This window comes from Typopeltis vanoorti, chromosome 15, assembly GCF_054136105.1.
Source record: "Typopeltis vanoorti isolate ZY-2024b chromosome 15, IOZ_Tvanoo_1.0, whole genome shotgun sequence".
NCBI lineage: Eukaryota > Metazoa > Arthropoda > Arachnida > Uropygi > Thelyphonidae > Typopeltis > Typopeltis vanoorti.
This window is the reverse complement of record NC_143563.1, coordinates 45989536-46015837: the sequence shown is the minus strand read 5'-3', so window position 1 is coordinate 46015837 and position 26302 is coordinate 45989536. Positions and strand designations below refer to the sequence as shown.

General features: G+C 33.5%; 1 protein-coding gene across 1 annotated transcript in view; it reads right to left on the bottom strand.

The window, feature by feature from the left end:
- Ku80 (X-ray repair cross-complementing protein 5 Ku80) overlaps positions 1 to 26302 on the bottom strand; it is a 305608-nt gene that overhangs the window by 215700 nt on the left and 63606 nt on the right. Inside the window, exons 6-9 of the mRNA XM_090405213.1 lie at positions 21839 to 21953; positions 13886 to 14018; positions 9287 to 9399; positions 2117 to 2179 (exon numbers count right to left, since the gene is read on the bottom strand). Of these exons, the coding sequence (XP_090261339.1) occupies positions 2117 to 2179; positions 9287 to 9399; positions 13886 to 14018; positions 21839 to 21953 (424 nt within the window). The remainder of the gene's footprint in view (positions 1 to 2116; positions 2180 to 9286; positions 9400 to 13885; positions 14019 to 21838; positions 21954 to 26302) is intronic.

The following is a 26302-nucleotide window of genomic DNA, read 5'->3' as shown; positions in this document are numbered from 1 at the left end:
GTAGGCAGTCAAAAATTTCCAAAATAAAATAAAAATAAATGCCAAGTTCTTTATAACATATTTCTTTACAACAACAACAAGAAAAAAAAAAAGAATAAAATAATTAATAAATGAAAAAGTTTTTAAATGTTTAAACCCCTTCGTGACTTATGGGCCCACCCTGTATGTGATGGAAAGATGAAAGCAATGAAATTTTGTATGATTACTGGTTGTGAACAAAAAAAGATTATGAATTAATGAGATTAATGTCATACTAACTTTACTTAATTCTAAGCACATAACAGATATTGTGATAGATATTCCTGATAATTAATATTATTAGGAATTCCTGTGGAATGAACTGCAAAATGGTTAACTATAAATTGTGTGTATTTACAACTTTAATAATCATATTAAAAAGTAATTAGTTGATTTAAGAGTGTGATGTTTTAATTTACTGCTTAAGTTGAATTAGTGAGGTTTTACAGCCTAATTCCAAGTTCATAGGGTGGAGGAGAATAAGTTTAATATAACAAACAAGAGATAGAGTGATAGAAAATTCAATGAACCCAAAGTGTTTAATTCCAAGTTTTTAAAATTTACTAAGTATCATCACATCAGTTGTGAATAATTTATGTAGACTAATACAGATAAGTCACTTTTACAAAAACAGGTCATCACAATTCCATACCAAAGCTAGTATACTAGCTTTGGTATGGAATTGTGATGGCCTATTACACTACATTATACCATTCTCTTCAATAATTTGAAAGAAATTATCCCATCTTCCTTTTTCATGTTAGGTTCTGATCGGTTCACGGACAATTCATTGCGATGAAACTTTACTGCGGAGGAAAATTTATCGCAGGGAAAATTCATTAAGGAAAAATTCACTGAAAGTGTTATTCGCTAGAAAATTGAAGTTAGTTTGGTTTAACACATTTTATGTAGAGGTGTGTGATATTCGATAGTAAATTGTATCTGAGAGATACCGCGAACTCCGATGTCAGTATAGTATTGGTTTAGTTTTTTTTTTTTTATTTATTTACCATTTATTTACTCAAGTAACATTCACTAAATCTCTTCAACATCTGATGGATTATCCTGTTGATATATTTTTCCAGCCATTTTTAATGGCTGGAAAAATATATCGACAGGATAATCCATCAGATGTTGAAGAGATTTAGCGAATGTTACCTTGAGTCCAATGATGAGAATGGTAGAGTCGAATGCGAAAGTGAATGTGATATCTGATAGTAAATTGTATCTGAGAGATACCATGAACTCTGATGTCAGTATAGTATTGGTTTAGCTAGTTTTTTTTATTTGTTTCTTTTTTGCAATAATTTGTAGATTGTAACTGAAAATAAATAAACCATCATGTATTATATTTGTAGTGTTTTTTTTTCTTAAGTTTTATCGCATTTCAGCACATACTAATAATGAATGTATCTCTCGGATTCATGCAACCTAAGCTGCAATTTTTTCGACCATGACCTCTGCAGGGTTAACCTTTTTGCTACTTGTTTTATCATATAATTATAGTTTTTAATGACAGTGCAGATAAGAGATACTTTCATATTTCTTCATTTAAAATTGCATCACTCTGGAGAACAATGCCACTATCATTTTTTTTTTTTTTTTGCTAATTATCTTAGTCGCCAATACATTTTATGTTCCCAGAACTTGATTCAAGGTAATTATTCTTGTCAAACAATTATTTTATAAATTCATAAAAATCCGAATCTTAAAATAAATACAGCCTCCACTGTTACAAATTGTTTTCTTGAATTTTCGTGCAAGTAATTTTCCCCACCATTAAATTTCCAGCAATGAATAATCTCCACGATGAATTGTTGGCGATCAATTTTCCTGCGATGAACTGTCCAGACACAGTTCTGATCTATGGTCTATAGTGACCAAATAACTTGGCTTCTTAGAAACTTGCTTACTCCTTAGGACACCTATCTGAATTGTCTACTATGTTTGTAAATTATGGATGTTCTCCTGATTAATTTAGCAGTTCTGCAGGCTAAAAAATTACTTGAATTAAAACAACTGAAAAATCATACTGGAAATCTCTGTAAAAGCATAATTATTTAAGAACTGCAATTATAAAATTGCAAATAATACTCACTTCACTATTTTTCTGACTGACAATATATGTTGTTTTGTTTCCACTGTACTGATGCCGTTTTATCTGTTGAGTACATAAAAATCTGATTAAACAATAATGTTTTTATTTATTGATATAGAAAATATGTATATAAAAACAAAGTTAAAGATACAAGTACAGGTGGCACATTTGAAAGTGTTCATTCATAATAACAACACGGATATGCTCAAATACATCATTCAAAGACAAACTTATACCGTGTAATCACCTTAAGTATATGTTCAAAAGATCTATTATTTATCAGGCCATTCAAAAGAATATAGAGGACTGGACAAAGAAGAGTGCTTGTCTTGGTAAATGTAGTCAAAGTTAATGAACAGACTATACACATAAAATTATATAAGGAAAAATGAATTATTTTAATATGAAAACATATTTCATATTAGACAGTGACCTCTGAATTATATGAACTTCAAATAACCAAGCCTTCAATTAACTGACCTTTAAGTTAGTATGTTGACTGACTTCTGGTGCAACATCATGTAACTGTACTTAATTTAATTACCTGACTAGTAAACTGATTTCCTGCTAAGTTGGATAAATTAAGTAATTAATGTATTATGATTGCATGAAACCCCCTTTTCTCTCTTATGCATAAGACTAGGCAATTCATCTTCAGGTGAAAAAAAAAACCTAGAAAACATTCGTTACATACTTGACAGGATGTGAATGTTGGTATTTCTCATATGATGAGGCGTTATAATTTAGTGGAATATGATTTTCATTGTACTGTTGCATCAGAGTTAAAGCAAGATTTGCAGGAGGACACCTCCATATAGCCTTTTAAGAAACATGGAGAAATGACTAGGGCCTATGTCTTAACATCCAGTCCTCACCGTCTCTTTGTGCACCCCATTAGTGGGTATTTTTCTGGATATTGAATGAACAAGAATAGGCTGGCAATTTGGAGTTTAGCCAACCAAACTTTATTTTCTATTGACTTAAACCAAAAGACCATGATGGTACAATATGATGAAATGTTATATCAGAAGTTAGCCATCATCCACTTAAAGTTCCTGTTCTTTTCTTTCTTTTATCTGAAATTCTTCACAATAATGCTTCTAAAGATAAAAAAATTACAAAAATGACATAGCCATACAGTACATTACAGAAATATCAGAAATAGAACATTAAGGCAATATTCAAACCTCCCACAAAATTAAAAAGAATACTTAGCTCATTCAAAGATTCTCTCCCTTGTTTTGCCTATCCAGGGGCTTAAATCCAGTGCATTTGCAACATACCCTACATAGGAGAAACAGAACACAAAAAGGTGAACACAAATAATGCATTAAATTCCTTCATTATGGTAAAACAGGACTTTCCAATCATGCACTCCAAACGTGTTGCAGAATTAATTGGAAAGGCACTAAGTCCCTACATAGCACCAACATGTGGCTTGATAGAAAATTCAAAGAGGCTTATGAGATGCTGATTCATCATACCAATCACAATAAGAATGATGAATTAGCAATTCCAAGAGTCTGGACAACCCATATGGTAATCAGGTATAGGGCATAAGAAGAACAAGATGGCAGGACCCCAACACAAGAAACCATGATCATTAGAAAAAATCTAAAGATAACAGGACTGTAGAGTAGAAAATGTAGTGACACTTCAAATTTTTTTTTTATCATTTTTATTTTATTTTTTATTTTAAATTTTACTGTTCCCCTTGCCAGAGGTCAGGCTAGTGTAAACTGTTAACAAAACAGTTATACTACATACTGCCATACTATAGTTATATTATTACACAAATAAAATTGATTACTTATGTGTATTATGATGTAGCTTGTGTTTTAATTCATATATGATTCCTTATGATGAACTAACCATTCTGTTTCTGTTATGCCTTTTCTATAGGTATTTTCACAGATAAATCCCCCATGAGCAGGCCACACCATTATCCACATTCATCTAATCATGTATGAATATGGGCATCTGCTGGTCAACATCAATACATGGGTCACCTCTAAACTCTCTTAATTAACTTCTCATCATTTTCCTCCATTCCATATATCTCAATCCTTTGGAACAGTCTTCCCCAATGAATACAACCCCCAACTCTTCAAGAAAAGCATTAACAGAAGGTTCTTTTCCTCTGACCAATCACTTGTCTACACACACACACACACACACACACAATCGTGTCATAGGCCTTGAGACCTATCTTTTGCATGGTTGATATAAAAAACACTACATGAGGTAGAAAAAGTAATCAAAAAACAGAAATATGGAAAGGCAATCAGAGTAGAATATTCAACCAGAACCAGAAGTAATGCTCACATATGGAGGTATAAGTTTTACAGTGCCTGCACAACTTGAGATGATTAAAGCTGAGCTCTCACAGTACTCATCTAAAAAAAAGGGGAAATAAAACTGATTATGACAGTTACAGAGGAATTTCCCCATTGAGTATTCCCAGTAAGGTTTATAGAAGCATATTTGAGAGAAATCTAAGAAAAACTGTGGAAGAGAAACTTGAAGAACGTTGAATTTAGGCCAAACAGGGGCTGTTAGGATCAGATTTTCACTTGGGGATATCTATAGCTGAGAAATAATGAAATATAACAAAAATTTGTATTAAAGCTTCAAAACACTACAATTATACAATGTAACTGGGACATTTTATCAAGTCATAAATAGTCTATATTTAAGCTTTAGGTTAGCATTAGAATTGAAGGACATAACAGCATTCAAACAAATATTAATTTATAGAACTGAGATATAAGGAACACAGTTGATCAACAACTTCAAGAATATTAGAGTTTTTAAGAAATTAAGAGAGCGAACAGATGGCATCAATGGAAGAATTATATTCACCATGGCAGTATTATTAGGAAAGAATTTGACACTCTTACATTCCTGAATGTGTGGGCAGAGCCAATCTAAGATCACTTGAACAGAATGGGAGAATAAAGATTAGCAATGCAGTGTTTAATACCAGAAGGCAGGAAAAAAGTTCCAGAGGAAGATAGTATCTAGGTGGACTGATTCATTCAAAAGGTGCTCTAAAAGAGAAAAATATAAGATCTGCCAATATTAAAGTTCTAGCAGATTAATTTAGAAGAAAATTATCAACACGGAGTTTGTAATAATGGAAAATTTTCATGTAGTGTTATCATAGTATCCCTTGAGAGTACATATTAGGAATTTGATGATGCTGACAATGATTTTCATTGTCTGGTGAGAAGACTATTTACTGGAGGCCTGAAGAGATATCAAAAAAACATTTAGTTTCTAACTGCTACAGCAGAGTTCCCCAGATTCCCTAATCCAACCATAGTACTAACATGTTGAATGGATCTCCAACCTTCCATGGATGGAATTATCATTAAAAACATTGCAATAGAGGCAGAGTAATGCAAGTCCGTAAGAATTTTTAAGGATGTTTTTAATGCTCCATCTTAGATGTCAGAACAGTATTTCAATTTATTATTGAAAAAAAAAAAATTTTTTTTGTCTTCCCTTGGCTTTTATAGTCATAATAAATACTTCCACACACACATATCCTTAGCGACCAGAGCACACAGGATCTGTTCTTCTGAAGGGTTGCTCAAACAATAATTGAAAACCGTTAAACAAACAGCTCTACTAAATGGATTCAACCCAAGAACACAAAAAATAGTTAACACCACTCCAAGACAACATTCAAGAGAAAAAGTAGAACTACATAGGAATTCCATACCTTACATCAAAGGTATGTCTGAACGAGTAGCAAAAATTATAAAAAAATATCAACTTAGTGCTACCTTCAAATCCATTAAACCACAAATTCATAAAAAAAGTCCCATGTTCAAACAACCTGTCATACTACGGCCAAACAGGAAGAGCAGTTTATAAACGTATTGTTGAACATCAAGATCACATCCAGCTCATCAAACTACATAAATTGGGCCTAACACAGCATGGAACTGAAAATGCAAACCACAAGATCCAATGGGGAAAACAAAGCTTTGATACAGATCTAAGTGCAGACATGAAAGGCTATTCAAAGAAAGTACTGAAGCTCTACTTCATAGACCAAACCTTAATCATAATGACTGCCTTACCATCCCAAAAAGCTGGGGAAATTGTTGTACTTAATAGTGTTAAATAGAATGTATTATAATAATTAATTAATTATCATTCTAAGTCCAAAAGTTTTAATTTAACAAATATGAAACTACTTGTACAGACGGATTCAAATTTGGCACATACACTGTACTGTTTTATAGTTCAAATGCCTTACCATTGTTCTTCACTCTTGCTGATGATGTCTTATAATACATAAGACAAAATATTTGTAAAATAATTAGTTTTTAATGTGGCACATGAGTGAATGTTTCATTACGGAAACTCCATAGGTATCATTATACAAGAAAATGACATTCTCGAGAATTCTGCACTTCCAACTTTATAGCAACAGTTCAGTGGAAGGCTCTTTCCTGTTCAACAAGACAATACACACACACACACCCATCCACAAAGTGAGGTCTGTTTAGGAATGGTTTGATGAAATGGGCACTGAAAAACCAGACTTGCCTGCACAGAGCCCTGATATCAATCCATTGAACACCTGTGGAATGAACTGGAAGGTCAATTGCTCAAGCTGAACTGCCTAACATTACTGACTGACCTCACTAATTTCTGGAAGAATGGAAGGGAATTACTGCAGCAATATACCAAAATCTAGTGGTGCTGCAAAGAATGGACAACTCTATGTTAATGCTTTTCATATCAGAATAAGAGTTGGGACGAGCAAGTATCTGGGTATTTTTGATCATACAATATATGTGCATGTGTGTAGTTGTACACAGGATATAGCACTATATATATATATATATATATATAGTGCTCTTTTTTTTTGGATGTACGCAATGGTACAGAGAACTGGACCTCTGTTAAAAATGACATGTGACAGATTCATTACATTAAGAAATTTGTAATATTGAATACCGGTTTACCTAGTATGCAAACAAGCTAGTTATTTAACAAAATTTACATTTTTCATTAAATCTACTATAAATTAAAGATGCCAAGAAATTATATACTTGGTTTAATCTTTTATCTAAGCATAAGCAATCGGGACTGGGCAACTTGTATATAGTTGTATATAGAGGTTAATGACTTCATATCACTTGCCTTAGTATTCCACAATGCAAAGCACATATCCTTACTGAGATGTATAATGCTATGCATTGTGGGAAGGGTCACTACCAAACTGGTTTCGATCTTTATTGAAGTGAAAAAGTAAAGGTTGCTCATCATAGGACTAGAGCAGTTAGTATAGGGGTGTAAGAGAGCATGATAGTATTAGGAGAAAGAAAGACAGATAGATAGCATGAGAGAGGAGAAAAGGCCTCAGTTGTTTTATATCATCATCATCATCATCATATATCAAATGGTATATATGATGATGATATCAGTTTTCCAAAAGACCAATTGAAATTAAAGAGCAAAGATGACTGATACCCAGGTGGTTAGTCCCATCTGCATTAATTGCCTTGAGTTGGCCTTCTCTGCCTGGAGATTGCTCTCCAGTCATCCCTACAACTATAAGACCACACTGAATTAAGAGGATGGAACTATTTAAAAAACCTCTCATAGCAAGAATAGACAGAATTTTATCCCCCCCCTGGTGAATATTACATAATGTGGGTGGTCTACACCACCTAGTGATAAATTTTATATCTCCTAGAATGCTTCTTTCTAAATACAAAAATCGTCTGATTGAAAAATAAAATTTACACAACACAATATTGTAAAGCATTTGGATGTCATATTGCTGGTTTTCAAATCGATGTTTCTTTCTAACCTTCCATAAATGGTATTTTAATTCGTTAATTATAAAAATCAAAATTCTCTTCCCATTGCTGACAGGTGGTGGGTATTGTAAAAAAATAACCTGTTCTGTTGTAAGTAATGGAATGCCCAGCACATTACATAATCTGTTCCAAATATGCAGGGCAAGAGGGCAGCTATAGAAATGCATGTTCTACTGTTTCCAATCGGATCTGATGCCATACATATGTTTTATGTATGGCATCTACTGTAACCAGCTTAACAGATCTCTTCCAGTTATCTTTTTCTACATTACATTTTCTTTATGTTTTATATTTATATTTTCCCAGTCCTTTTTTTTTTTTTTTAAATCTTAAAAACACCTTTCCTATTACCATTTGAGTTTCCCAGCTTTTCTTGCTAATAATATTATTCATTTTTCTTGAAAACTATACATTTAGCAGCATGCATTACATATAAGTGTGACACATGCCGCTAAATGTACAGGATCGTGTAAGTGTATGTGTATGAGGTGGGGGGGGGGGAGGCATATAAACAGAAATTATGGGATAATCTCATTTCATTATTTTCTCCTTAATGTATTGGATAATATACAGCAATATATATCTAATTAAGATGAAGGAAAAAATTATAAAAAAAATAGGATTAACCACCTTAAAACTGCATTAATTAGGTTTCTATGAAGAGAGATTACTTGGTCATGATGGACCAAATGAACCTTAACATGTCAGGGGGGAACATAAGATGAGAAAATGGTAGAAGTACAATTGACCACTCAACTTTAAACCAGAATAACCATGTTAATATTTCAAAATTTTGGACAATAACTCTGCAAGACAAGAAAATTGCTACTAGGAAGTAAGGTTGTTGCTGTTAACATACTGCACTGTGCTTACTGCATAATTCTTTATGCTCTTTTTTATTCTGTAATCTTTGCTTAATATTCCTTTTTTGTAACAAGAGTGAAAAAAAAAAACTTTCAATTAAAACTGACTGTTTACTTTTATTATATTGTATTTATATAAAAGAATCAATTTATGCAGTTAAAAACCAAAATATCGTCTACAATATATCAAGATAATTACTACATAAATTTCAGACAAAGAACTGAGTTATGTTATACTTAATTTCTACTAATAGCACTGATCACTATAGTGAACACTTGTAAGAACCAAAAGAACCAATAGTTTGTTATAGTGTAAATCTTTGCTAAGAATTTCCTTTAGCATATCACTGATGCTAAGGACTTTTGGTTGAGACTTTTCAGTAGTTATTATGGTATGGTGACTGAGTTCATTATAAAGTGTTTGCTATAGTGAAAGTTGAATGAAACTTAAAAAATCTTACATTTTCTGCTTTGGTGAAACCAAGCACTTTAATACCTTTATCACCAGACTTGTACTCCATATTAATTTTATCTTCTTCAGTAAATGGCACTAAAGTTGTACCATATCTATAAGCTAAATGAATGAAATAAATTTAGTAAAGAAAAAAAAAATGCATGATTCAAAAATCTACAACAAAATCTCCACAAAAAAAAACAACCTTATGGCAATATGAAGAAGAATCTGTCATAACTCAAAAAAAGTCATTTCATATCATGGAGTTGCCCATTTAATAATAATAACAATATAGTACTAAATAGTAATTTGACAATTATTCTCTTGAATTCCTGATAACCATTAAATTAAATCAATGTAAAGCAATGTATTAAAAAATATGTATATCTATATCTGTACATAAATACTTATGTACAATAACTGAAGCTGTACTAAAGACTCCAAGCATTTATCTTTATCTGAAATATATTAAAATAACTTAAAACTAAACATATATAAAGTTATTTTACACAGAATAAATTAACAGCAACATGCTATTACTACAGTATACATAAATTAATAAGTAATTGCTACTGTCATGGACAAATCAGACTTGTTAATGATAATCCAAAACTGTTGAAACTGCAATATGATTTATCAAATTACTTAGAAAATGCATATGGTGGCATAAAAAAATCACATGTATTTCTTTTATTTTCAATATTCTATTATTTCTTCTGTCCTAAGAGTGAGTCTGTCATGGATAGTACGTTTGCATCTTCTCCTGTCTTATATAAGACTTCTCATCATCTTTTTGGCTTAAGAAATTTGTTTGTAATGTAATAACTAGATTAATCATAGTCTGGGTGCATTCTAATTAAGTGACTGAAATATTCTCTTGTCATTTGTTATTATCTAAAAAACTGTGCACGACCTGTCAAGTTCATATTTTATTAATTTTCTGAACTGGAGACATATAATTTCAAAATCTATCAATATTCTTTCATCATCTTTTTTACTGACCAAGTGTTAACTCCATAAATAGTGGAGAATGATGACAATATAATTTATTAAAAAGAAATAAACTTTGTCATTTATTAATTTTCCTTATTGTTTTGTAATTTAGTCATTATTGTCCATCCCACTGAGATTTTTGAGTCTGATTGTAGCAATACTGTTTAAATTGGGTTGTTATATCACCTGATCTGTAAGACTTAAAACTATTTAATGATTCTCTTGCTTGTTTGTTTAAAATTAAGATTATCTCTTCAATTCTATCTTCATTATTTTGCTTTATTCACATTAACTAATATCCTGTATTTCACCCATACTACAATGTTTCTTCTAATTTTACTATCTGCATATTTTATATACATAAAATATAAAATTTTATACACAGCTAATTCTCTTTTTACATGGTCTTTTTTACACAATTTCGAAATAACAGTTTAGAAAATAAAAGCAATTAATTTTTACACAGCATATTTTGATTTAATACGGTTCAAATGCTGCTTATTTTTAAAATTTCTGTTTGAATCCAGTTCTGTTAAAAAGGGCATTTCCATTATAATTATCATTTCCTAGAACGATACATATGTACTAAAATTTGAATTATTGAAAATGGTGGCTACACTCCTGATCAAGTTTGGAACACAGATGAGACTGGCATTTTTTGTAAAAAAATGACAAGTAGAACTTATATAGCAAAATCACAAAAAAGTGTTGGTGGCTAAGGATCGTGTGACTCTATTATTTTGCAGCAATGCTTCAGGAGATCGTATATTAAAACCATTACTCATTAATCGATGCCTAAGACCGCAGGCAATGAAAGGTGTGGATTTTAAATCATGTTACTAGTGCACTGGAAGGCAAACAAAAAAGGTTGGGTTACAAAAGAAATTTTTAATGAATGGTTCCATCAATGTTTTGTTACAGAAATTAAACGTTATTTGATGGAAAAAAAATCTGAGCTTTGAAGCTTTACTGATTAAGCTACTGACATAGCTTATAGACAATGCGCCTGGCCATCCTGTTTTAGAACACCCGAAGGTGGAAATTTGTTTTCAGCCGTCTAATACAACATCCTTAATACAACCACTAGACCAGGGGTGTGATCGCTACCTTCAAAAGTTATTACATAAGAAGAACATTCCAATACATTTTGGATAAACTAGATAAGGATAATTTACTGACAGTTATTGATGTGTGGAAGAAATTTTCTATTTTGGATTGCATCAAATTTGCTAAGTTGGCATTATCAGAATTGAAACCATCAACTTTAAATGCATGTTGGAGAGCTACTTGGCGAGAATGTGTGAAAAAGAAAAACCCTATACCTTTGCATACAACTGAATATCCCAATATCATCAAATTAGCATATGCAGTTGGTGGAGAAGGATTTGGTGATTTTTCGTCTGCAGATATTGAAGAATTGATGGTTGACAAGTGATGATGAAATAATAGAAGCCATCCTTGTGAATCTCAATGAAAAAGGAAAAAAGTGATGATGATGATGAAGAGATTCCACTCATTGAAGGATTAATTAAAGAAAGGCTTCAAATGGCTAGTAAATTACAAAGTCATTTTCTTACACATGATCCAAATACTGAACGAGCTGAAAAGTTTAAACGTGAACTGAAGTCATGTATGGTGCGATATGAAGAACTATACAAAGATTTAATCAAAACAGAATCTCAACAATTAATTACAGAATTCATGGTAAAAAAAAATCAACTTTCGGAATTATTGGAAATTAGTGCTAATTTAGTTCATTTTACTGAAGAAAACATTTTGCCATTACAGTATGAACAGGATAGCAAAAGAATTTCATGTGATGGAAGTGATTTCATTGCAGTCTCACACAAAAGAATGTGGTCACTCTCAGAAAGTGACGGTGAGTAAAATTTAACTAATAACCATATGCACAGGTGTTTTTGGGCCTTTTCGAATTTCTGTTTTATTAGTGACATGCTATTTTCTTTAAGAAAGATACATATGTATATACTTTAAATAAGTATTTAAAATAAAATATATTCCATTAAAATTAAATAGAGTTTTATTCAATGATTTTCATATGTTTTGTTTGAAAATAAGTTATTGTTCATATCAGGTTTTCACATCTGGAACTATTCTTCACTTTTTCATATGCACTGTATTCTTTTTATACATTTTTTTCTGGAACCAATCTACTGTGTAAATGGAGAATTGAGTGTATATAAAATATTTTATATATATATATATATATATATATATATTTTATATACACATTTATATATTTTATATAAATGATATGTCTGCTGATTATTATTTTTTTTGTTTCTTTGTTCTTCTTCTCTAATGTCATAATTAACAAGATCTTTAATAAAGAAGTTATAGATCTTCTATTTGACCTTCTATCAAGAAGTAGGAGTGAGTGTGTGTGTGGCCTTGCTAGGGTTAGGATTATTTTGAATTATGGTCAAAGCAACTAAAGATATGCATTATGCTTATTAATTGCATGCATTCTTCTAGTCAGTTTGCCTAATTTGCAGGATGAAAAACTGAGTTTCAATGGGGGGGGGGAGACCTTTTGCCACCCCCCCCCATATGTGACCAACTTACTCACCTTCTGCTGGAAAACACCTCATAAAAATTTCTTGCACCACTAGACAGGGTTTCAACCCCCAGTCTAGTCTTTCTAACCACAGGGCATCAATGTAACTAAATGAGCAACAGGTGCTCTAGTATCTTGCATCACTCCTCTTTTCAAAATGAATTATTGGTACTGATATCGTCAAATTGTTTCGTTTCTTAAGTTACCAGTGTTTTTTAAGTTTTTTTATAATTTATATCTTTATTTTAGAGGATTGATTTTTTTTTTTTTCTGTTAGCAATATCGTATTCTGGTTAGTAATTCAGTAGAGATCTGAAAAAATTTTGTTTGCAAAGAATAATCATAATAAAGTCACTGAGTCAATAATTCTTGCATTCTAATCTGTTTCCTTTCCCACGAACTAGGATTATTTTTCCAGTTAGCCAATAATTTTGGATTATTGCAGAATAAAAGATACTGTTAAATAACAAACATTATCTTCTTTGGAGGTTTAGCCCTATATAGCCAGCCTAGTTAGCCAAGTAGTTAGTATCCACTCTCCAGCCAAAAGGATGCAGGTTCGAATCCTGCTGTGGGCATGGATGTTTGTGATTGTCTGTCTGTGGAAATACTAGTGGTGGTGGGTGGTAGATGGCATTGGTGTAGTTGAGGTTCGTTGTGGTTGGTTGATTGATTGGTGGAGACAGAGAGTTGTAGAGCCCTCCTGCGATGAGTCTTTGGACTCCCTGGAGAGGTGTCACGTAATAAAAATAATAATAATTATGAAGACAGTTCCAAAATTTTGACTATTTTGCAAGAAAAAAAACAAAAAAACTTGAGTTTAGAGGAGAGAAGGCTACCACTTGGCCTCATCCAAAATGGCCTAGAAAAACTTTCATTGATGTTATTGATGAACATTCAAACCCAAGTTTTTCCAATCAAAGAGACGTCTTTTTTGTTTGGTACTGCACAAGTATCACTGATGTGAAATGATAGTAAAACCATTTTATTACAGTAAGGATAGCATATTTAGTATAAATATTAGCTTATACCAACCTGGAACTGTATTCTGCTTATCAACCTCAGTCTGAGCATCATCATTAATGTGATAAGTAACTTCTTTTATAATAGGAGCATCATGATTCTGGGCATAAGCTGTCTTAAAAGCCTTGAGTCTATATTCAGTCACCTAGTGTGAGAGAGAGAGAGATGCTAAATACAGAAATTCTAAGGAAAACTATTATTTTTACTTTAAAATGTGCATCATATTTTGGTATGCAATACAAACAAATTTAGCAAAAGGTTTAATTATTCAAGAAATTTTAAGCAAGGTACATATATGACAGGTAACTGTCAAATCTCAAAAATACCACAACTGCAATGACAAAAATATCCAAACTTGGTAGTGGATCCAAAAAGTTAAAGAAGGTTATATTGCCTAATATTAACTGATGCATTTTCAAACATAACAAGATAAAATTATAAAATTACAAAGTAATTTGAATAAGAACACAGGATATTAAGCAAGAATTGAAATATTTTGATTGGGAACTATGGGAACAGTCAAAGGTGACTGGATTTTTTGTTTGATTTAAACAATTTTCAAAATGTTTAGAAGTTTTTTGCACCCATATTTCTTAAGTTAGGGGATGTTCTGTAAAGCATAGGCAGATTCCTAGAATAACCTACCACTTTTAAAACAGAGCTTTATAGAGTAACAGTTTTTCTCCATCTAAATGCATGTAGAGTGTCACATCAACTTTGTCCATATTGATTCACAACTATATAATTTTGGTATTCTTCTCTATTTTGGTGTAGGTCTGCCAGGCCATCCATAACAAAGGTGTTTACACTGGTAATATATCCTAATACTTCACATTATCAATATCTGAAGTATTAGGATATATTATAAGGGAAGCTAGTTAAAATATTGTTTTAATGGTAGTTTGCAATTAGCATTTATTGTTGTTTTTTTTTTAATTTTTTTTTTTTTCAGATTAAAGGAACTACAACTGTTCTGGAGTGATTTATTTGCTATCTATTAGTTTATTTATTATCAGATGTATGGCTTTTTCACTACTATTGGTGAAATTATTAAAAAAAAAAGAAAAAAAATTCTAATTGCTTTTGAAGCATATCTTTTAAGCAACCGACTCTAGCTCTGTGTGTGATAATCTTTTTATTATGCCATACATTTGCATGATGGTAGTATGTGGGTTTTTATCAGAATATCAAAATCAGAATATTTTATTCCATGAGCTTCAAAGAGCTGCTGATAGACAACAGGAGGAATGGAAATTTTTTGCACCTGTTGAAAGAAAAACTAGTATTATATGTTGAAAGAAAAACTTCTATTATATACAGCTCAGCTGTAAAGTTGGTACTCTCTAGTGGGATATGTACAGATATAATGTTGTCTGGAGAGATGGCAAAAGTCTCACCAGGTCTTCTATTTTTGAGCCATCCATGAAGACAGGCACAAAATCAGAATATTTGATTCCATGAGCTTCAAAGAGGGATGCTTAAGGGTCAAAGCTGTATAAGTGAGAGGAGACCTCCACATAGGCCTTTAAAGGAATGCAGAGAACCGACCAGGGCTTCTGACCTAATGTCCAATCCTCACTTCTCGTGGTGCACCTGTTGGATATCTACTTGGATACTGAACGAACGAGGATGGGCTGGAATTTGGGATTTAGCCGGCCAAATTGTATTCTTATTGGTTAAACCAAAATAAAAAATGATGGTACAACATGACAAAAATTCATGCCGGCTGGGGCGTCGCCCAGTTAAACAAGGCCCTCGTTGTTTTTGCCAGGGAACATTGTGAACAGCGAAAAGTCAGCTACTGGAACAAATCTGAAAACAAACCCCAACTCAAAATCACCAGAGTTAAAGATCAGTACTATCAACATAAGAAGCCTGAATGGCAAAGAAATGGAGCTAGATGAGGAATTAGATAAGTACCAGATCTACATAATAGGGGTGACTGAAACAAAAAAGACAAAAACTGATGAGATCTTTCTGAGCAATAAATACAAAATGTTATATTCAGGCAATGACAATCAAGGAAAAGAAGGAGTAGTAATAGTATTCAATACAAAATACGAGGCTAATCTTCTTTAGAAGGTTCTACTAAAGTAGAAGTGGAGGAATTTTTTGAGGCTTTAGAAAAAGCAACTAACACAATGAAAAAGGAAAAGTTGGTCCTTGTTGGGGATCTAAATAGCAGAGTAGGAAATGATTGTCAGACATACAAAAATATTTTGGGAAAATTTGGAGAAAAGAGCAAAGCTAATAATAATGGCAAATATCTGTTGGGTTTCTGCTCAGGACATAGACAGGTGATTACTAACACACCATGTTCCAACATAAAAATGTGCACAAATTCACATGGAGAGAAGAGGCTAGGAATAAGAAAAGTCTCATTGACCATGTTATTGTTGATAGTGATGTTTTCTCCCTGGTGCAGGACACCAGAGTGTACAGAGGATTTGAAATTGGAAGTGATCACAATTTAGTCTTGAGCAGGATAAAATTGATTTTCATATTGAAAAGAATAACATGTAAGAAAGTTTTAAAGCGAATAAAAGTTGAGCAGCTCTCAGATGTGAACTGTAGACTAAAATACACAAAGATTATTGAAGAAAAATGAAAGAGTTTGAGAACAGGAATCAAACCTTGGAGATTCAGTGTCAAAGTCTGAAGAAAACATTGACTGATTCTGCCAGAGAGACATGTGGTGAGGTTGTCTGCAAGGATAAAAAAATCAGAACTCCCTGGTGGACACAGGAAGTTAAAGAGGCAGTGAAGGAAAAGAAGAAAGCATATCAAAAGTTCCTGTCAAATAAGTCAGCTTGTGCTCTTAGAGAATATAGATACAAATGCAAGAATGCTAAACACTTTGTAAAACTAGCTAAACAAAAGTCATAGGAGGACTTTGGCAATAATATAGAAAATAAATATCAAGAAGGTGGCAAACTATTCTTTAGGTTGTTGAAGAAGCTTAGGAATGGAGGAAAGAGTGCTGTAAAAGGAGTTAAAGATGATAAAGGTGACATGAAAATGGGAGAAAAATATATCCTTGAAGTATGGAGTAATTACTTTGAAAAACTGCTAAATGAAACAAGCAGTGATGACAGCACAGTAGTAAAAAACACTGACCATTCATGCAGTCAGGAATACATATCCATACTTGAAGTAGAAAAAGCCATCAAAGGCTTGAAATGTGGAAAGGCAGCAGGAATAGATGATATTCGACCAGAAATGCTGAAGTATGGTGGTATAAGAGTCTTACAGTGGCTGCACTGCATAATTCAGAAAGCCTGGACAGAGGGACGAATTCCCGATGATTGGAGTAGAGCTCTCATAGTACCCATATATAAAAAGGAAAATAAAACTGAATGTGAGAATTACAGAGGTATTTCCCTACTGAGTGTTCCTGGCAAGATCTATGCAAGTATACTTGAGAAACGGTTGAGAAGAATTGTGGAAGAAAAGCTTGGGGAAGAACAAGCTGGATTCAGGCCAAATAGAGGCTGTCAGGTTCAGATCTTCACTTTACGACAAATAGTCGAGAAAGCATGGGAATATAACAAAGATCTGTATTTAAGTTTTGTCGATTTGGAAAAGGCATATAACAAGGTGCCAAGAGAGAAGCTATTCAATACGCTGCAGTTATATGGTGTCAATGGGGCAAGTTGTAAGTCAGCAGTTAGAATTTGAAGGAAGTACAGGAAGATGGTTTAATGTTAAATCTGGTGTGAAACAAGGATGTACATTATCCCCTCTCTTATTCATTATCTATATGGATAGCATTATGAAGGAAAGTGGTATTAAACATGATATCAGAATTGGAGATGTTAATGTCAGCTCTTTTCTTTATGCGGACGATGTTATACTTCTAAATAAATCCGCTACAAGTCTGCAAGATTCCCTGACTAAATTAAATAACTATTGTAATAGATTTGGTATGAAGGTCAGCAATAAAAAGACAAAGACAATGAAAATAGGCAGAATCATTGAAAATGTCAACTGCATTGTGAACGGAGAACCTTTGGAACAAGTAAAACATTTCAGCTACTTAGGCACGATTTTTAGTGAAGATAGTAAATTAAATATGGAAATAGACAACAGAATCAACAAAGGGATATGGTAGGAAGTCAAGTGAATAAATTCATATGGAATAAGAGAGAAATTAGTTGGAACACTAAATTAGCTGTGTACAAGACAGTGTCCAAACCAGTTTTAACTTGTGGATCTTAGAGCTGGGTTAGAAGTAAAACACTTGACCAAAGACTAGAGAATGCAGATATGAGAGTCCTGAGAAAGATTAGGGAAATTTTTAAAAATGAGAATATTAGGAAAGAACTTGACATTGTCAGCATCCAGGAATGTGTTAGCAGAGCTAATCTCAGGTGGTATGGTCACTTGAACAGAATGGGCAAGGAAAGATTAGCAAAACAAGTGTTCTCTGCCAGGTTGGTAGGAAAACGACCCAGAGGAAGACCAAGATATAGGTGGATTGATACGGTACAAAGTGCCTTAGACGATAGAAATATAAGATCTGATAATGTTGGAGTCTTGACAAGTAACAGACTGATTTGGAGGAAAATTGTAGATAGGAAGTTAGTAATGATGTAAGTTTTTCATGTAGTACTATCATATCCTGTACACCCCTTGAGGGTACATGGCAGGAATTTGATGATGATGATGATTAGTATTGAGAATGCACTTCCTGTAATGTTACTTTATAACAAAAATAAAGTAACATTATAGGCAATGCATTCTCAATACTGAAATGTATATTATTTATCATATAAAATAATTAATAAATATTTTATTTATTTTATTAGGGAGTAGGCAAGGCCATTTTAGCCCTATATAATTTTTGGAGATTGAGTGGGCAGTTCAATCTCTACCAATAGCCAATCAGTGATAGCTCACCCAAGACTATCACTAATTATAAGTGGCAACTGAATGGTAAACAAGTGCTGCCATCTCTTTACTTTATACATAAATTCTTAATTTCTCAACTTTTTTATGATTCATAGAATAAAAGCCAAAAGGCTATTTTTCTGGCAACCTTAATAATAATGAAGGGGATACAAATCCTTTGATGTTTATATGCCAGTAAGCGAAACTCTAAGAACTAGGACTAAGATCTATGAGTTTCATACCGAAAAACTATCAGCAAATCCAAGTGTAAGTAACCACTTGGTGGTACAACACCAAGGCAACTCGTATCAAAGGTGGAGCAAGATCCCTCACTATCCTTGATATTTTCTCACAATGTAAAAACACAGCCCCTAGGGGATGTAATACTAATTACATTATTACTGGGTAGTGGCCTATCCTCATAATGTAATTACAGTATTACATCCCCTAGGGACTGTGTTTTTACATTGTGAGAAAATATCAAGGATAGTGATGGAACTTGCTCCACTTTGATACGAGTTGCCTTGATGTTGTACTATCAAGTGGTTACTTACACTTGGATTTGCCGATAGTTTTTCGGTATGAAACTCATATATCTTAGTCCTAGTTCTTAGAGTTTTGCTTACTGGCAGATAAACATCAAAGGATTTGTATCCCCTTCATTATTTTTTATGATTCATTCTGTTTTTTTTTGTTTTTTTTTAATCTTAGTCATATCTCCTAATAGCTGTTCTAATACTCATGTTAATTAGAAAGTAAGCATTAGGAAACAGTTGACTGCTCCTTTTCTTTAGGGCTGTTCAGTTCTAACAGAATTGAGAAGTTTTTGAATATTCAATTAAGTATATACAAAAATGAAAAGAATATGTTTGTGACCCATCAATTGTTTTGTTTCAAGCTACATCTCTCCACAAGATGGTTGCAATACTGCAATCAAATTATTGTGTGGAAAGTAAAACAGCCGCACTGATTTACAGAATGCATTTGAGCCTTGCAGTAAGCTAGATTTCAAAATGTCTGCTTTTCAAAGAATAGTTTCAGAGTACAACAAAAACTGGATTGAGAATATCGATTAATCTCTTTATATAATATCTATTAATAAGTTTATTAATAAGAATATCCATAAATAAGTATTCTCTGTGGGTATCAGCATGGGTCTGTTAAAGGGAGATAACATTTTACTAATTACTTATGTACTACAACAAGGTGATAAATACCTTGGAGGGGAGATGCATATACAATGCTGTACTTGATTTTTGCAAAAACTTTTGATAAAGACTGCCACACAACAAACTGTAAAATAAGTTGAAACAGATGGGACTGGATAACAGACTTCTGAGTCAGATCAGTGATTGGTTGTTAGACAGGTATCAGAACTTTGTATATGGGGATATAAATTAGATACCAAGAAATTACATACTTGGTTTAATCCTTTATCCAAGTGTTAGCAAACAAAGTTTGCGCCTGAAGTATTTTCAGAACTGGGGCAACGCGTAGTAAAGGTGGCATGACTTCACATCACTTGCCTTAGTATCCCATAATGAAAGCCCATATCCTTGCTGGACATGTATATGTTGGAAAGGGTATAGAGAAAATTCACAAAGGTGGTCAGAGGTCTTTGATATGTTGAGTATGAGGACAGATTGAGGGAATGTAAGTTGCAATGCCTCGTAAATAGGAGGAGGGGGGGGGATATGATTGAGACACATAAGCTAGTCAGGGGTTGTTATCAGGTTGACATGGAAGACATTTTTCATAGGAATGAGAGAGAGGGTAGAACAAGAAGCCATAGCTGGAAACTGTATAAAGAGGGTGTGAGCAGAGGGGTGAGGAGCAGGTTTTTTGCATGGAGAGTGGCTGGTGAGTGGAATGCATTGCCTGAATGTGTTGTGAATGTAGACACACTGAATCAATTCAAGGCACAGTTGGATGAGCATTGTGTACAATAGTGTGTACCTCTCATGATGAGTCTCTGACTCCACGGAGGTAGGATGATAATAATAATCAACTGTTCTAAAAACTGCAATATAAGGTATAATTCATAAAGACAAAGGGCATCTGTAAAGAAACCTCAGAATCTCTTTATTTGAAAATAGACTCTAAATTGATGCTGCTCAATCAAATATGAAAGGAAGAAGGGGAAAATAGAGACAGTAAATAGTAATATACTGTCAGTGATTTTATACATTAATAGAATCTTCTGGTGGGATCAGGATATGAAATTTTAAAATTTCAAAACTAGAAAGACTGCAAAACTAATGGTTTAAATAAAACTCTGTCAGTGAGTTTATAAATTTATGTATAATTATTATTATTACTTGACACACCTCCAGGGAGTCCAAAGACTCATTGAGGGAGGTCACCTACTCTACAACTGTCTCCACCACTCAATCCACCAATGAACTGCAACTACACCAACGCCATCTACCACCCGCCACCACCACCACCACCACTACTATTTTCACAATTACAAACACCCATGCTCACAGCGGGATTCGAACCCACAGCTTTTTGGCTGGAAAGCGGATACACTAACCACTCAGCCAGCCAGGCCAGCATTATATATATAGATGTAATACTAAATAAGAAATAAAAAAGATAACAAAAAGATTTTTAGTTGAACTTTTATACACTCACAGTTTAGAATATTAGATGCTGTTAACAGTCATATGAAAAACTAGAATGCACAAGCTAATATAAGCTTATGAATCAATTACAGTACTGAGAGAAAGGGAGAAGGAGATTCAAGTTCTAAAGACTGAATTGAAAGCTAACTATGGAGGGGGGGGGGGATTAGTAATCCTCTGTAAGGAGTAATACTTTTTCTCCAAAATTCACTATAGCAAACCTTGTTCCAGTCTATTATTTCACTAGTCCTATCAGACCAGCAAAATAATGAAACAGCAAAACAAGTAATATAGTGATCTTGGATGAATACTATAGTGAGCATTCAATAACTTTGTAAATGTTTAAAATGAGAGACAACACTCAAGGTGATTTTATAATAATTCATTTTCATACAAGAACACACAAAAAATAAAAACGCAGTGTAATGTAATTCCTATTATAAATTACCTTGTCATAGGCAGTTATTGGAAGACTTAAAGTAGGTCCAATTTCTAAAGTGGCATTCCAAGCAGCAGGACGTACTTTCTTTTTCTGATAGTAAGCAAGAGCTGGAATTGCTTCACTTTGTTTAAAAAAAACAATAATAATACAGAAAAAAATATTTATAAAAAACAGAAGAAAAAGAAATTAATAAAAAATTCAAGTTTAGATATCAAACTGAAAAATCATCAATTAAATATTGCAATGAAGTGTTCCCAACTATATTTTCAAATTATTAAATCACTTATACAGTCACCTCACACTATAACAAACTCAGAAAATACAGAACTAGTTTTTTAGAGGATATACTGCTATAATGAATTTCTTTGAGCACAGCATTGCACAAATGGGACTTAAGTCAGGACTTGTCAGTTATCTGTTATAGTGAGTGAGTTTGTTACAGAAGTTTGCTTATGCTAGAGTTAGCTTTAATAATTTAGACATAAAAAATTATTAAAAAAATTTGGGAATAAGGAAAGTTAATTTCTCAAGTTCTTGAAAGTTAACTATCTTAGGTAGCATGTAAATTCTGGTACACGAGGATCGAGTGTTTTAGATCTGATCATTTCATCAGAGGATTTAATTATGAGTGGGGTTTCGCAGTTCCCTCCAGTTGGTGAGAGTGATCACGTAGTGATTACCTGGATTGTGGCTAGCCATATGCAGACTTGTGAAAAAAGGATACATGTGGTAGTACAAGGCTGGTGATTATGACAGCTTGGAGCAATAGCATGGAATGAGAAGCTGAGCAGTAAGGAAATAAATGCTGCTTGGCAACTGACAAAGAAATACATAACAGCATCAACGTGTAAATGTATTCTAAAAGGCTGAATAAGGTAGTTGTAAAATGAATGAATGAGCAGCTTAAACATGGAATCTGCAAAAAGAAGGTACTTTGGGGGGGGGGGGCAGTACAAGATGAATAATGGTAATATTAAGTTATATGAAGAGTATAAAGAACAAGCCAGGAGAGTGACTCAAATAAATAAGGAAAACAAAAATGTAATATTAGCAGAAATTGGCAAATTAGACAAAGAAAAACCCTAGAGAATTTTTTAGATATGTGGCAAATAGAAGGAACAATGATTATAGTAAGATGATCGTAATGGATCAAAATGGTAGAAAGATAATTGCTAAAGAAGACATTTTTGAGGTATTCAGTGACCAATTTATACATCTGTTTCATTCTAATCAGGGTAAAATCATTAGAAACTTAAGTGTAGAGGACATAGACAAGGAAGACTTAATTGTGAGTCAGCAGGAGGTATTTGAGGAAACTGACCTTGATGTCAATGAGGCAACAGGATTTGATGACATATCACTATGCATCTTAAGGGAATGTTACAGGAATTGGCTGTAGCACAGGCATACCTGTTTAATAAGTCTTACAAGAGCACAAGTTCCAAGGGAGTGGAAAGAAAGTAAAATTGTTCCATTGAATAAGGTGGTGATAGGGTTGTGGCTACAAATTATAGGCCAATCTGCAAATCTGGAGTTGTGGTGAAGGTACTAGAGAAATTGGTGAGAAGTAGGATACAGAAATAGGTTGATAACAGCAATATTCTTTGTGGTTATTGTCATGTGATTAATATCAGCATGGGCTTGTTAAAGGGAGATTATGCTTTATTAATGTATTTATGTACTATAACAAGGTGACAAATACCTTGTACAGAGGAAATGCATATACAATGGTGTACCTGGATTTTATGAAAGCTTTTGATAGACTGCCACACGACAAGCTGTTAAATAAATTGAAACAGATAGGATTGGATAACAGACTTCTGTGTTGAACCAGTGACTGGCTGTTAGATAGCTGTCAGAAAGTTGTATATGGGGTGACCTTCCTCTTTACACCCCATATACCCCAAAGTTGTATATGGAGTGTAAAGAGGAAGGTCACTAGTGGTGTACTGCACAGATCAGTTTTAATAAAATTGCTGTTCAATTTTATTAATGATATTGGGATGGGTTAAACTGGTGATATGCAGGCTGTTTGTAGATAATGTAAAATTGGGGAAAGCAATACAGAGTTAAACAGATGTTATGGCCTCACAGGAGGACCTGAATAAATTGCATGAATAGACAAGTAAGTATAAATGTCTGTTCAATGTTACAAAGTGTAAGGTTTTGAGGTTTGGTAATCAATGATGAGATGCAAATTATACACTTGGTGGGGAAACTTTAAGGAGGTAGAGCAGATGAGAGATCTGTGACTAGTGGTGGACAAGGACCTAAAATTCTGGAGTCACAGTGCACAAGTTGTGAAGATGTCACATCCAATAATGGCAATGATGCAGAAGACCCTGACATACAGAAATAAAGAGGTTATGATGCCATTGTATAAGCTGGGTTTTGGTGATGAGGATATGTTAGAAATGGTCCAAAGAAGATTCGCAAAGGTGATCAGTTTTCTTTGGAATGTGGAGTAAGAGGACAGATTGAGAAAATGCAAATTGAAAAAAGCCTCGTGAATAGGAGGGGGGGACATGATCAAGACATATAAGCTAGGCAGGGGTTGTTATGAGGTTGCCATGGAAGAGATTTTTCATAGAAAATGGGAGAGAGGGACAGAGCAAGAGGCTATTCACTGGAAACTATAAGGAGGGTGTGAGCAGAGGAGTGAGAAGCAGGTTCTCTGCATGGAAAGAATATCATGACAATAACAGTGAGAGGAGTTATGGAATATATTAAGCACAGGCCGAGTATTGTGTAGAAAGCTAAATCAGAGTATGAAAGAAAATTGGCTAAGCAGGCTAAAGGCAATCCAAAAGAATTTTATCGTTATTCCACAAGCAAAATGCAGATAGTACTCTAGTGTCATAAGCTAATGAGATTGTTTGATTAATGGGTAATCACCTTACTAAGATATATCAACCAAGTGTATGTAACATGGTACACAGTTCTACTACTGCATTGGATGAAGAGTTGAGGTACATCAGAATGAGGGTGAAGAGCTGTTGCATAACCTGGATAAGAATTTGTCAATAGGAACAGGTGGAATATTAGCACATTTGCTAAAGGAATGTTCAGTCAAATTGGCTAGTCCTTTCACATTTATAAAACTTGAGTCTCAGCTCAGGAATGAAACTAGAAGGATGGAAGGAATGTATGATAGTTCCATTGTACAAGGGTGGTGTAAAGACAGATATATAACTACCAACCCATCAGTATTTCTTGTGTGGTAGTGGTGAGGAATTTAGAGAAGTTAGTAAGAACTCACATACAAAAAATGAGTAAACAAACAAATTATATTCTTCAGTATGGGTTTATTATAAAAAGGTCATATTTTAGCAATTTGCTCATATTTTATAACAATGTTAAGGCCAAGATGGATAAAGGAAATGAATACACTATGATGATGATGTTGTATTTTGCAAAGCCATTTGATAGGATACCACATAAAAGGCTGTTGCATAAACTGAGAATACGAGATTGGGATATAAACTCTGAACTTGAATTGTTGACCGACATTTAAAAAAGCAGAATACTGTGGGTATGAATCTGCCATGATTTAAGGTGATCAGTGGTATACCCCAGAGTTCAGTCCTTGGCCACTGTTGTTCATACATTAATGACATTAGGATGGGTCTAAAAGGAGATGTGCAATTGTTTGCCAATAATGTGAAGATAGGCAGGGCAATCAGGAATGCTACTGATATCCAGCACTTACAGAATGATCTAAATAGGCCAGAAATTTGGGCAAACAAATTTGGCTATCAGTTTTAATGTTAATGAGCATAAAGTTATGCACTTTGGCATGATAAGATTTCCAGTGGCATATTATATTATACAAGAAATTAGTAAGGCTAGGGATCTTGGCATAATAGTGGATAGGAATTTGAAGTTCAAATGTCACATAGCAAAAGTTGCAAATACAACTCAGGGTAATTGCAATGTCGAAGCGAACCTTGACATATAAGGATAAGGAAGTCATGCACCTGGACTATTGTGAGCAGATTTGGTACACCAGGTTCCAAGGGGGATAATGAAACTGTGAAAAGGGTGCAAAAAAGAGTTACAAAGATTATATCAGGATTATGGGATTTAGATTATAAGGACAGACTGCAAGAGTGTGGATTACAAACTCTGATTAACAGGAAAAAGAGGTGTGATATGATAGAGGTCTATAAATTTCTAAATGGGTGTTATAGGATTGTATGATGAAATTTTTCATTATATGGAAGGTGGGGAGAGAACACGAGAGCATCCCTGGAAGTTAAGTTTGTTCAGTCAAGAAAGGGGATAAGAACTATTTTTTTCTCTCACAGAGCAGTGGGTGAGTGGAACAGTTTACCTTTAGAGGTAGCGAGTGCATCTAGTGTGAATGAATTTAAGTGAAGTATAGCAGCTGGTCTGAGTGATGTATAGCCTCCCTTGATGAGTCCTTGAATCTTTGAAAGCCTCAGATAGTAATAATAATAAATAAACAAA